The 14,374-nt window shown below is 38.0% G+C and overlaps 1 protein-coding gene across 1 annotated transcript in view; it reads right to left on the bottom strand.

The window, feature by feature from the left end:
* Positions 1-6,208: 6,208 nt before the first annotated feature.
* The window catches only part of LOC148940437 (NEDD4-binding protein 2-like), a 179,262-nt gene continuing 171,096 nt past the window's right edge, over positions 6,209-14,374 (bottom strand). The window contains exons 14-15 of the mRNA XM_089104990.1: positions 7,922-8,044; positions 6,209-6,237 (exon numbers count right to left, since the gene is read on the bottom strand). Coding sequence (XP_088961116.1) covers positions 6,209-6,237; positions 7,922-8,044 — 152 coding nt within the window. The remainder of the gene's footprint in view (positions 6,238-7,921; positions 8,045-14,374) is intronic.

Below are 14,374 nucleotides of genomic sequence, written 5' to 3'. Positions count from 1 at the left end.
GAGCTTCCTCATTTGATGCATAGGTCTGTTTTGCACACATGTCGTCTCCAAAAAAAAGACTCCAGTGAGGATGTAGAGGAGCAGTGGCATAGTCAAAGAGAGTCTAAGTCACCCTCCAAAATAGAATCATATTTCGATATCGGCTAATGAATATTAATTAAAAGACCTATATTTTCAGACGGATGTGAAAATACAATATTCGAATTACCGTTTGGAAGATTTCTCACGCTAAAAAGATGGTCATCCTTATTATCTTTAATCAGAGGCAGCGCAATAGCGCTGCCTAAGCAGGCAGTGCAATAGTGTTAATGTTGCTCTTCACTTTTATTGGAAAAAAATATGTCTAATGAGAAACAACGCTATTGCGTTGCCAATGGTAAAGAGCCATACGCCTTCAATGTTTTATTAACACTTGTTTTTTTTCCCCAGAGGTACTTCATATGGAAAAGGTGGTCTTATAAGCTTTGGAGGGGGCTCATTTGATTGGAAATCGAGAGTTCTATTGTGCTTTTTAAGAATAAAAAGTAATCAAAGGGCAACTACCCCCTCCCCCACTCTATTTTCCCCAAATACATCCGATTAAAATTTTGAGATAGTCATTTCTTTTTCTAAATAGTTCAAAGGCCAAAAAACTATGCCTCCGGAGTTGACAACCCCCCTAGCTCCCAGGGCAAAGGCTGTAAGTTATGCTAGCTGCCCATTGTTAATATATAAGGTTTTTATAGAAGGGGTAGCTATATAAACTTTGGAAGGGCCCTTTCAATTGGAAATCGAAAGTTTTAGTCCCATATTTAAGAGCCAAAAGTGATTGGACGGCAACCATATTATTAAATATTAGGTTTTAAGACAGTAGGATAGTGAAGAGGCATAAAGCTTCAATGTTTTGTAATTGTTTTTTCAGAGGCAATCCCTGGGAGGAGTGGTCGTATAAACTTTGGAGAGGGCTCATTCTATTGACAATTTGAAGTTGTAGTGCCCTTTTTAAGTCAAATATGATCAACCCTCCTCCACGCCCTCTTTTCCCCAATGCATCCAATCAAAATTTAGAGATAGCCATTATGTTAAAAAATTCCAAAGTTCAAATAGCTATGCCCCCGGGGTTGACCCCCCACAGCCCCCGGGGCAAGGACTGTAAGTTATACTATCTGCCAATCATAAACACATAAGGTTTTTATGGAAGGGGTAGTATAACTTTGGAAGGGCCCTTTCGATTGGAAATCGAAAGTTCTAGTGCCATATTTAAGAGCCAAAAGTGATTGGAGGGCAACCATATTGTTAAAGGTTTTTAGACAGTAAGATGGTAAAGAGGCATAAGGCTTCTATGTTTTGTAATTACTCTTTTGCAGAGGCAACCGTTGGGAAGAGTGGTCGTATAAACTTTGGAGAGGGCTCATTTTATTGGAAATTTGAAGTTATAGAGCACTTTTTTAAAGTCAAGTATGATCAACTATCCTCCACTTCCTCTTTTCCCCAATGCATCCAATCAAAATTTAGAGACAGCCATTTTGTTAAAATTTTTCCAAAGTTCAAATAACTGTGCCTCCTGGGTTGACAACCCCCCCCCCACAGCCCCGGAGCGAGGGTTGTGATTTCTGTTCGTTTTAAGCTTGATTTGCATATTCAACTCAAGTTTCGCTCGTTTTCAGATTTATTCATTCGTTTATATTAGTACCTTTTATATGTTTTTTGCTATGATTGTTTATCTAATTTTCATTCGTTTTGGGCTTTATTTATTCTTTTAAACAGTTCGTGGTAACGAACTAAGAATTAGATTTTTATGCTGATTTTAAATATATAAGTTTCATTAAGTTTAGTCTTACTCATCAAAGGTTACGAGCCTGACTAAATGTGCTTGATATTCAAAAAAAGGGAGAAACTCCCCCAAAAAGTCACAGAATTTTAATGAAAATTACACTATCAGATTCAGCGTATCAGAAAACCCTATTGTAGTGGTTTCAAGCTCCTATCTACAAAAATGTGGAATTTAAACGAGCTATCTCAAGAGTTTTGATAGGACGATTTTGGGAAAAAAGTGGCATGGGAGGGGGCCTAGTTGCCCCTCAATTTTTTTCACTCAAAAAGGGCACTAGAACTTTTAATTTATGTTAGGATGAGCCCTCTCCCGATGCTCTAGGCCCACTGGGTCTATACGATCACCCCTGAAAAAAACAACAACAAATAAACAAGCATCGGGTTTGCTTATTTCTCAACACCTCGATCTTTACGCTAAAGTTTTAATTGTGTCCCATTTATTTAAAAACGACTCCTGAAACACAAGGGATGTTTATTTAGAACAATCAGTAATTTTTTTAAGAATGGCGAACAACTTTAGCGCGAAGAGCGAGATGGGGCAATCCCCCTCATATGCGTAATAATTTCTGTTCATTTTAAGTTTTAATTTGGCTCCTTACTTTCAGTTGAAAACTTATCTTTTATTATTTAATAATGTAATTGTAAGTTCTGGTCCAAATAATAAGTTTAATACTAATTACTTTTCTTTGAAAAACTTCTTTTTCGTATTTTTTTTTTAAATTAATTGATTGAAAAAGAGGGCATTTGTGATTCTGGTTCTCCAAAAAGGCTTAAGGTATTAGGTGAAACTCAAAGGAAGTATACCTTAAGGCTTAAGGCATAAGGTGAAACTCAAAGCAAACGTAGAGTGGGATGCAGAACACATTACGTGCTTGCTGGTTATGGAAAGAGAATATCAGCAATATCTAAGGAACGGCCGGGGGTATTAAATTAAAACTTTCAAGGTATGTTGAATAGATTGGATGACAACGCCCCCCCCCCCCACACACACACATACTTCATGCTCTCACAGCCATATCTAAGGAACGGCTTAGGGTATTAAGTTGAAACTTCAAAGGCATGTTAAGAGAGATGTGGAAAAAGGAAAGGAGGGCAATCAGCCTCTCTTCTCCCTTTTTTAGATAACCCCCTTACAAGGCCATACCCAGGATTTTTTGGAGGGGGTTTTACTCATTTTTTTCGGGGGGGGGGTTACAAAAAAACCTCAAAAACGCATGCAAAATTTGTTTATGTCCATTTTTGTTACGTTCTTAAACATTTCGGGGGAGGGGGGGGTCAAGCCCCATACCCCCCCCGGGGTATGGCCTTGCCCCCTTAACAATGTTAGAAATTTTACTCAAATTAGTCATAAGGACTAATATGTGTCCTCCGGGGATGCCATGCCCCCGCAGCCCCCGGGGCAAGGATTGTAAATTATCCAATTTATCCAGTTTTAGCACGCAGGATTTATCATTAGGGAAGGGGGGAATGTTGATCCTGATGTGTTAAAGAAGACTAAGGGTATTGAGGTGAAATTTCGGGGAATATTGAGGGCTATTTAGAGCTAAATCGAAGAAACTATCTGCATCTAAGTTATCAAAAATGCATATCTGCAATACCTTAGAAACAGGTTAGGGTATTAACTTGAAACTTTCAGGGTCACTACTACTACAACTGCTGTGGCTGCAAGTGTGACTGGTTTCGACTGTGGCAAAACTATTTTTAACTGCTACAGCTTGTGACTGCTTGTAATTGGTAATAAATCTACTTGTGACTACTTACATGGAACGTTGAACAAAATCTAAAACATGCTTTATGCATGTTGATTATAAAAAGGGCGCATCAGCATTATCCCAGGAACGGTTGCGGGCATTAGGTTGGAACTTTCAGGGCACATTGAACAGTGTTTGAACCATCAAGGAATAATGAGGGGGGGGGGTTCCGAAATATATAAAAAATACTAAACTCGAAACAACCAGAAATTACTATTATAGAATAAATGAAACCTAAAACATTAAAATAAGCGATCATAGCAAAGATAGAGAGAGCAGGTGCTAATATGGACGAATAAATAAATCTTAAAACGATTAAAGAATTAAATTTAACATTCAAGTGAAACTTCAAACGAACAAAAATTACTACAAACAAGGAGTTTAGCAACTGTCTATTCCCCCCTTCCCTAAAAGTCAAAATTCCAAGCACTTACTGAGTCACCTTCCCTTTGGAGCACCCCCCCCACCCTCTAGGCCAACCAGCATGTCTTAATCAGCACACACTGGTGGATAGGGGAACGTCAAACAGATATGAAGGGTACCTCCATTGAGTAGGAGGGGGACCTAGTCCCTGGGGGTTCATAATAGTAACTGAGACACCCTCGCCTGGGGACCGTAAATATAGGCGCAGGAGGATTGAGGTCTCTTGGATGTATGCTCAGCGGGGCCCACCGGCGTCCAGACACGTCCCAAGAATCACAAACCTTCTCCCAGCAATGAGTTAAATTGTATAGTGAAGCAGACCAACATTGTGGAAGAACCATTTATGGGAAAACAACTGCAGCAGGGCGTAGGATCCAGACTTAGGGGCCCCGGCCTTTGCGAGGTAATGGTACTCTTCCGAAGCTAGTCCCCATGAAAATTGGTGCATAAAGAAAAACTTCCACGAGCCTCAAATATCCGGATAGCCACTAGACGACCGGATGCACCTAGGCACGGTTAGCAGCCCTCCTCCTGAAAATCATATTGCTAGGAATGGAAACAGAAATTTAGCTTTGAATGTACTTTCTCAAACCCCTCTTTAATCCCAGACAGCCCAAGGACTTTTCCCTCTGAACATTGTTGACCAAGGAGGTATTAATGTAGCCACCTGGAACGTTCTGACGCTGAACCAACCCGGCTCTAAGCTTCTTTTACCCAAAGAACTAAAAAAAAATACAGTGGCAAAAGATGGAGTTACTGAAACATATCTCCCTGGTAATGGTGAAGAGGACATTGACGAAGGGTGCGCGCTGCTCTGATCAGGTGGCAGTCAGAAAGGGATAGGCGTTGGCATAATACTGAATGGTGCCGTACGCAAGACCATATCGTTCGCACCAGTAACATCAAGGCTCCTGAAAGCAATGCTAGATGGGACACATGGAAAAATAACCATCATCACCTGTTACACCCCCACAAATGAAGCTGAGGAAAAATAAAGGAACGAGATCTGTACCCTATTAAGTTGTGAGCTCTCGTTGGTACCTCCCCATCACTACTTCATCCTACTAGGAAATATGAATGCTAGTTTTTCAAATGAGTGTCGCAGGTGAGATTTCCCCGTTGGACCCGTAACAGTAGATTGCCCAAATGACAATGGAGAGCGATTGCTGAACACTTGGTTCGAGAGATCTGACACCTGACATAGCAATAATGGGTCAACGAAGAATATGTTCCAATACATCATCATACGTCGGTGATGGCCGTCGTCTATACATAATTGTCGCACCTATCGAGACGCCGAACTCGGGAGCACCGACCATCGGCTGGTTGCAGCCAAAATTACTCTTTGCCTGAAAGTTACAAAAATGGCAAATCCTCATGAAAAATTGACACCTATCACATCCAACGGGACCCCGCTCTAACTAAGCGGTATCAAGTGGAAATATTCAACAGATTCGAGCTCCTTGAGCAGTGAGACGATAGTGAAGGTGCATTAAAGTCTTCAAAGATAATACTCTTGCAGTGGCAACTGCTGCTGGAATGAAGCAGTGTAAGAAAAAAGACTGGATCAGCAGCGAGTCCCTCGCCATCATTGATTGCATCCGAGAAGCCTGCTTTCGTGGGGACATGACAGCATGTAGGTAATTAAACAAAGACAGTAACACAATGCTGCACAAATAACACAAGACCTTTATTGCTGGCAAGGCCTACGAGCTTTCAAGAGGCCGTGAGAAAAAGGACATAGAAGATGAAGGGCATAGGACAAAAGGACATAGGACATACAAGATCCTTCGTGAGCACTCAGGTCAACACAATCAAATTAGGACGTATCTTCGAAATACCAGCGGCGAAAAAAATTACGACCAACGTAGCGTGACAATATCAATTAACTACAACACTATTGCAATTCAGTTGAACTGATATCAAGTATTTGAACAACAAACCGCATTGGTATATGTGTTTTGCATGGCTTGCGTTTTATGGGTAGTAAATTGCCTTAACCGTGATTCCTTGAGTTTCAATCTATTACGGGTTTCAAAAGGTTCTTTTTCTGATTATAAAATAATATATTATAGCATTTACCCAAAAATATAAATACAGAACCCTTGAACGTTCACTGTCAAAACAAAACCAAATTGGATGCATGAAAACTGCAACTACTGTTTGAACAATGGCATTGTACTGAATTTCTTGCGATGAGCAATTTTACTGAAGCCGCACTTTCAACATTCCTGGATTTGCTTCTTCAAATCTAGAAAATACAAAAAAAAATACAATGTAAATGTTTTTAGACCTGACTGCTTTTTCATTTACAGAATTTAAGAGAGAAAAAAACGAGTATAATTTAAATAAAACGGTGATACAAAAAATAAATAAATAAAAAAATCCAAATAATTCGACTCCACATCCGAGAGCCTTTATCAAGGTGAAAAAGGGGAAAAAGTCAGATTAAATCAAACGCGCCATATAAAGAAAAAGATATAAAAAAATACAAAAAAAAGAAAACACAAAAAACAACAAATTAATAATACTCACATTAATGCAGTTTTCATACTACATTGTAGTTTTAACAATACAACAACTCACACGGAGTATTAGTATTAAAAGAGATGGGGAGGAATATAGATTAAATCTAATTTAGAATAACTTGATTAAGGGGTAGGTCAAAATTTCGAACAGTAATGTGTTACATAAGAAAATATTTCTTAGATCACACTGCTTTCCATTTACAAGAATTTGGAGAGAGAAAACTGGTTTTATTTAAATAAAGCAATGGAAAAACAGAAGATAAAAAAATTAAATAATTTCAACGGAAAAAAATAATTGACGGAAAAGAAACAATTTTTCAAATTAACTCATCTAAAAAAAAACGACAACCAAATACATAAAAAAAGAACAAGAACAACAAAAAACAAACAAATACAACTCACATTTTAAACACTTCCGGACCTGCAAAAAACTGTAATTTTCTCACTAATCATAGTTCGGTGAATTACGAACAAATAAGCGTTCAATTGGGGATAAGTCCACTTATTAAACAGTGAAAACAGATACAAAAGTCTGTCATATAAGAAAGTCAAGTCAAAAAGATCTTTCGATCACATGTGCAGCGATCGTCATCAGTATTTCTGCTGATAACGATCGTTCTATATGTGGTCAAAATATCCAGACTTTTGTATCTGTTTTCACTGTCTAATAAATGAACTTATTACCATTTTAACGTTCATTTGTTTGTCATAGAAAGGCAGTGTGGTATCGGAAAAAATACCTGATTTAAGGTGTTACGTCGAAAGGAAGTTCGGTAAAAGTTTATCAAATTAATTACCAACAAAAGTTGGTAAATTTTTAGCTCGACAAGAGATCCAAAAAAATAAACACGACCAAGTGTTTGTGTTCTTGAATGTAGGAATAAATCCAAGAAATATATAAAGGCCACATTTCACCAGCAAAGTAATGAGAATTCTACTATCCTTCTATAGCGAACATCCTTTATATCCTTGGATTTATATCCTTTGTGACTGCACAAAGGATATAAGGGAGGGGCACATGGTGCAGCCTCCAGTCCCAAATAATCATGATTTTCATAATGTTCCACGAAATTCCTAAAAACACTCATATCCAATAATTCTCGTGCAATTCACCTATTTTGAAATGTTTGTATGACGCCCCCCCCCTCCCTTTTAAAATGAATAGCCTTTCTAAACAGATATTTGCTTATTAGGCTGACGAGATCCTGTATACGTTTTTCATTTTTTTTTTCTGTATCAAATTATCTTATTTCTTGCCCAAGTAACTATATTCTTATAAGACAAAGCTTCTTGCTAACTAGAAAGAAAATGTAGAGCGCAGAGAACAATTAACAATTTACACAATTAACAATAACAATTTAACAACAACAGTAAACAATTTAAAGGCATTAGATTGTACTGACTTACCTGATTTTTTTTTCTGTTTTAGATAAGCCTCAACAGCTGGCTTGATCCTGGATATTCCATTTATGCTCTTTAGTCCTCTTCCGGTGATAACATGGAGAAAACATCCTTTTGCTCTGTCGTCACCTAAAAGTATAGTGACAAAAATTAAATACGAATTTGGTACCTTAAAGATTTTCCCCCAGTCCCCAGAGGATAACTTTTCATAGATAAAGGGAAGATAGGCAACTACCTAAACTGCAACACTAAAACACCTATTGTGTTTTACAACTATAAAAAAGAAAACTAATTACTGCCCAGCCCTAGTTCACTCTAAGTTGGTCATCCCACACGTGACAACTCTGCTTTCTTTACCTTCGCCTACATATTGAAAAGAAGTACCTGGACAAAATATATTCAACAGTTTAATGTAGGCTAGGAAGGCGAAAAAGAGTGCCAAATGCTAGATAGCGTTGTTTCTTTTGGTTACTAGTCCCAGCTTATGCTCTTATAAGTTTCATATGCTACTCGGATGTAGCCAAGCAGTATGGAAAATTAATAAGAGAGCAGACTCAAGTTTGCCCTTCACGGCGGTATCAACATAGGATAGCTGAAGCTTGTGTTAAGTTAAGTGAAAAAAGTCATTTCAATATAGGAACTTTCAAACTTTAATTGTTTCGCTGCAAGACAGCTGACACTTTCAGTTGAATATTGTATTTTCTCTTATAATTGGATTTTAAAAACCTGGTTTCTTAGAAATAACATTTAAAAGGTTAAATCTAGCGTCTAAATAAGGTTTCAGAGCTCAAATCTGAAATGAATTTCATTTAGATAAAGCCGTAAATTTCTACTTTGGTCTTAAGGGGTTTTCCAATGGAATTTTTTTTATTTGCACGCAAGGGGTATTCGGGGAATCTTCCCTGGATATATCCGAATTATCCCTTGTAAATTTTGGGGCTATAGACACCCCTTTCGATTTTAGATACCCCGGAAGAATCCTGTGCTGCAGCCAAGTTTCATTTAGTAGATTTAAGCCCCGCAAAAACCCAGCATAAGCTGAAATTCCATTCAAATTTGATGTGAAAAAAAAAAAATGAAAATCCTGAAAGTTAATTTTGGGACTTGATAATATCTTTGTCATTTAAGGTTTCTTAACTGCTTACTAAGTATGAATGGTGATTTAATGGTGGACTTGTCCTTATGACGGTGAACACCGTGGTTCATACTTTAGTCAAACTTTCTATTGTATCAAAAGGGTTATGATTCATACACAGATATAAATAAGATATTGCTCTTTGTAAAAGCATAAACGTCAGTCAAGAGTTTCATGATGTGCCTGTAACAGAAACCCCGTTGAACTCAATCTTTTTCCATCAACCCTCGTTCAACTCAACTTCAATTAAGCTCAAGCCATGTTTAACTGAAAGCCTAATTAACTGAACCCCATTCAACTCAATCTCCATACAAATCAACCCCATATGCAATTAACCACGTGAGACTTAACCGTTATGCAACTCGTCTCCCATTCAATTGAACCCCATGCAACTCAACCCCATTCAAAACTACCCCCGTTTAACTCAACCTCATTGAACTCAATTCCATTAAACTAAACTCCCATGCAACTCAACCCCCAGTCCCTTCAACACAAAACAACTGAAACAGCGTTTAAACTCAACCCCCGTTCAATTCGAACCCATACAACTAAACCTTCATTTGCATGTGTAGCTGATTACACGTTAGGTTTGATTGAATTGAATGTGGTTGAGTCGAATAGGGGTCGAATTGAATAACGGCCGAGTTTTGGTAGGTTCAGTTAAATGATGGTTGCATTGCACAGGGCTCAGGGGAATGCAGTCTGAGATGAAAACAGTTCAGTAGCAAGGGTGGTTAAGCGAAAAGCGGGTTGAATTACACGGGAAGTTGAGATGCACGAGGGTTTAGTTGAATGGGGTAGAGTTAAATGTGCTTGATTTGAACAGGGTTCAGTCCTACGAGAACAGCATTTTGAACATCAAATCGCAGCTTGTATACTTCCTTCTACCTCTAAGCTATAAACTGTACTATTGGTTCTGACACCCTAGCCCTATATTAAAATTAAATTCAGGTTTAGAAGTAGAACAGGTAAATTCGGAACTGTTATTTTTTATTTAAGGTTTCAAAAACATGTCAGGAACTTCAGATTTGATTTATATCTTTAATTGGTTATTTAAAGAAACTCAACCATTGTATGAAGTCATAGAACTTGATTAATTGCTTTACATTAATGATTTAATATTGATCCATACTAGACTCCCCATAGCATAGATGATCCCATTGAAGGGTGTCACAGTCCCCCTCATAGTTAAAACGTCATCTAGTTCAAATTTGATTTATGATACGTAATATCTAACCCCACACCAATCAAAGAACGTTTACGAAAACGGAAGTTAACAAATTAACCATTTATATATTTAGATATCTTGTTGTTGATGTTAGGATAAATAAAACAAAAACACTACTCGAGTTTCCAATTGTTTTCAGCCATGCGCAAATGACGCACTGGCTTTTAGAGGTTGTTTATCAGATTGTCCAAATGTAGGGCAAAAAATTTCTTTTTTTACTTATTTTTTTCGTCCCATATTCTTGCTTTGTTACACCGTGCTTATATTCTTATTTTCTGTTTTTGGTAAATATCTTAATAACTTTGAACAATGACGAGGGCCATAGTAACTCTTGTTCATAGACCGTGCTTATCCAGTGTTGTGTCAGAAATTATTAACTTATTCGTTGGGGACGAAATTGCAGCTCTAAATTTGTCAACTCTTTTATATTATATACATGCATAAATTTTATTCAAAGGAGCATATAAGAAGAATTAACATTTTATTCAGATTACCAATAACTTAAATTACTGAAATTAAAACAAAAACTGAAATTATTGTTCGAATTTAACCATGTTTATCACTCCAGCTGTCCAGCCAATTGATGCTCTGCTTGGCAATACGCTGCCACAGTTTCAATTTCAGCTATCGCAACGTTGGGCAACTGGCCTGCTACTTGTCCCTGTACAAAGGTCCAGCAGCTGAATTGTCGATTCATCGCCCTATTCAGCAACATCATTAGCTCTTGAAGGGTGTTATTCCTTATCCTTATGATTGTGTTACGTGACCAATACATCGAAGGATCTTTTGGTGATTATATGTGATTCTTTCAACTCTCCAACCCATAAATCCGTAGAGGGTTATGGGTTGGAGGGACTATTTGGTGATTTTGGTGATTCTTTTGGTATTGAATGTTACTAACAATATACCTAACATTGCTTCAGACAAAAAAAAAGACCGTCAAAGGATTTGAGTCACCCTAGGGTTAGCGAGGGTTGGGATTTGAGTGACCTTAGGATTAGCGAGGGTAGGGTTGGAGGGTTCAGGGTTCGGAATACCCTGAAATTTATGGGGGGAATTTGAGTTCAACTCATTCTGTGGCAACGAATTCCACCGAAAAGCTTTGTTTTTAGACTATTAATTACAAATAATATTTTTGTTGTTGTTTACCATAGAGTGTAAAATTAGGTCATAGAATGACTCGTTATCGATTTAAGAAACTGGGAAACACCGTGAACAGCTTCAGAAAATCTGAAAAAAAGGAAATTAAAATATTTAAAGCCGAACTGGCCAGCTGTGACAAAACAAAGAAATAAATCTGGGACGACAAACGGGTCTATGGCCCGTATGAAAAAGGCCCGTGTGGCCCATATAGCATACTAGCCATAGAACCGTTTGTCGTTCCCAGATTTATCTATTTGTTTTTGCAAAAAAGGTAAATATTTTTTTTTTCAATTTGAAAATCTCTAGAGACGAAACAGCAGCTGAAACCTAGTACCAATTCTTCGATCAAAGCGATTCTTCATTCAAAGCGATTTCCTGAACAATTTCAGAAAATCTGAAAAAAAAGGAAATTAAAAGATCTAAAGCCGAACTGGTCAGCCCTGACAAAACAAAGAAATAAATCTGGGACGACAAACGGGTCTATGGCCCGTACGAAAAAGGCCCGTGTGGCATACTAGCCATAGAACCTTTTGTCGTTCCCAGATTTATCTATTTGTTTTTGCAAAAAAGGGAAATGTTTTTCTATTTTTTATTTATTTATTTTTAATTCAATTTGAAGATCTCTGGAGACGAAACAGTAGCTGAAACCTAGTACCAATTCTTCGATCAAAGCGATTCTTCATTGAAAGCAATTTTCTGAACAGTTTCAGAAAATCTGAAAAAAAGGAAATAAAAGATCTAAAGACGAACTGGCCAGCCGTGACAAAACAAAGAAATAAATCTGGGACAACAAACGGGTCTATGGCCCGTATGAAAAAGGCCCGTGTGGCACGTATGGCATACTAGCCATAGAACCGTTTATCGTTCCCAGATTTATCTATTTGTTTTTGGAAAAAAGGGAAATATTTTTCGATTTTTATTTATTTATTTTTTTAATTTGAAGATCTCTAGAGACGAAACAGTAGCTGAAACCTAGTACTAATTCTTCGATCAAAGCGATTCTTCCCAGTGGCGGATCCAGGGGGGCGAGGTCCCCCCCTAGCGTAGTCTAAAGTAGTGTAGTTTATTGCACTAACGCCAGTTTGCATTAATTAAACTCGGTCTTAACGCAAGTTTGTCGGATCAACCTATTTTGCCCCTCCCCCCTAAAAAAAACCTGGATCCGCCCCTGATTCTTCCTGTGGTTCCATTGTTTAATTTACTCTCCACTTTGTTCGTAAAACGCTAAATGAAAACGGGCATAACCAAGAAAAAAGCAAAATCATCAGCATACAGTCATCTTTTTAAAAGTCTTACTTCTGAATCTTTTGTATCCTATAATAACAATAAAAAAAGGGATATACCTTTAACTTACTGCCATATTTAGGAGGATAAACAGATTAAGTCATCTCCAGCTTGAGACAAATGACTTGTAGGACTGATTCCGGTTCCATCCTCATGTATAAAACGGTGATAATAGGCAACCGGATAAGTCTGGTCCCCTTACCCTCTGGTCTAGGAAACACAACCTTAGTTCTACTTGGCACTGTTGCCACATCCAATCTAGGATGCAGCTACTGCTGCAGCCATGATGGAGGACTTTAACTTACAGTTAATGGTTTCCGACCCTCATAGATCGATTGACTGTCTCTCACTCAAGATTCTGTTATCAATTGGTATATAAATCATAGTCATGAACATTTTCATTCACTTGCTTTTCGCTACCCTTCTGGGTTTGTGAAAGCCTAAGCCCGGTTTCAAACATTGACTTAAATTCAAAATATGCAAATTTTACAAACAACTAAGCCTTTTCAAATAATTAAACTGTTTTCAGTTTTCAAGTTTTTCAAATTTGGTTCAAGCAAGAGGGATGTCCACCATGGGTGAGCTAGGAGAGTCAATAATCGTTTATAATAATTTCCAAGACCCAAAGAATGAAAGATATAAGTTCCGAGCTGATCGGAAAAAATACTTATCATTTTTCGGGGGGGGGGGGGTATAATAGAGTCCACTGGTTCGGGGATGACAATTTAATTTTCAAGCTTAACAACATCTTTGCTGTTAACCCTGTTTTCGTGGAAACCACTAGTCTTTCCCCTTTTTTCCTTCTGCATTGGGGTCCTTTAGCCATATGACTTAGGAATATAAGTCGTACAATAACGAAAAAAAAAGACAAAACCAAAGGAGGGCGATTTTCAGCCAGAGAATAGGGCATTTAAGGATATGAGTTTCCAGCTGATCTAAAACAAAGTTTTGATCAATTCTGGACCCATTTCCAGGGATACCGCATCCCCAAAATAATTCTCGGACGAAGGACTTGCGGTCATTCTCGGACGAAGGACTTACGGCTGTATGTTTCTAGCTAATCAGGGACAAAGTTTTTTGGCCCGTTTCCAGGCCCCTAGATTTCGTCCTCCTCCCAATAAATTGTGTGGTCTTCTGGCCCAAGAGAGCGCTCCCTGAGGGTTTCGAGCCAATCCAACACCAAAGATCAAACATGTACCCCTTTATACACTACAAAAGCCATCTGTGAATAATTGTCAGGCTGCATAATTTACAGAAATTGCCCCAGGGACTGTGGGATTTACGTAATCCTCAGGGGCATATTTATTGAACAGTTAGATTTTTTTTAGAGAGTTTGCTATCTCAAAATGTTGGAGGGTTTCAGGGAGGAGTTGCAATAGGGGGGGGGGAGGGCTTGTAGAAAAAAAATCACTCCCATCGCTCTCAACCCTAAAAAAGGCACACAAACTTTCAATTTACAATCGAATGAGCCCCCTTCTATACTTATACAACCCCTTCTATATTTTGTAAAAAATAGTTGGGGAGCAAAAATAAGTATAATGTATTGAAGCCACATGGCTCTTTACTTGGGCAACGCTCTAGCGTTTCAGACATCTACTAACACAACACATTTTATCCTGAACAAAATACAACAACACAACACTATAAAATATGTTATACAGGTCAAGGA

This window comes from Artemia sp. Qi Xiang Cuo, chromosome 19, assembly GCF_049724085.1.
Source record: "Artemia sp. Qi Xiang Cuo chromosome 19, ASM4972408v1, whole genome shotgun sequence".
Taxonomy (NCBI): domain Eukaryota; kingdom Metazoa; phylum Arthropoda; class Branchiopoda; order Anostraca; family Artemiidae; genus Artemia; species Artemia sp. Qi Xiang Cuo.
The sequence above is the reverse complement of the archived record's forward strand: the minus strand, read 5'-3'. Positions and strand labels throughout refer to the sequence as shown.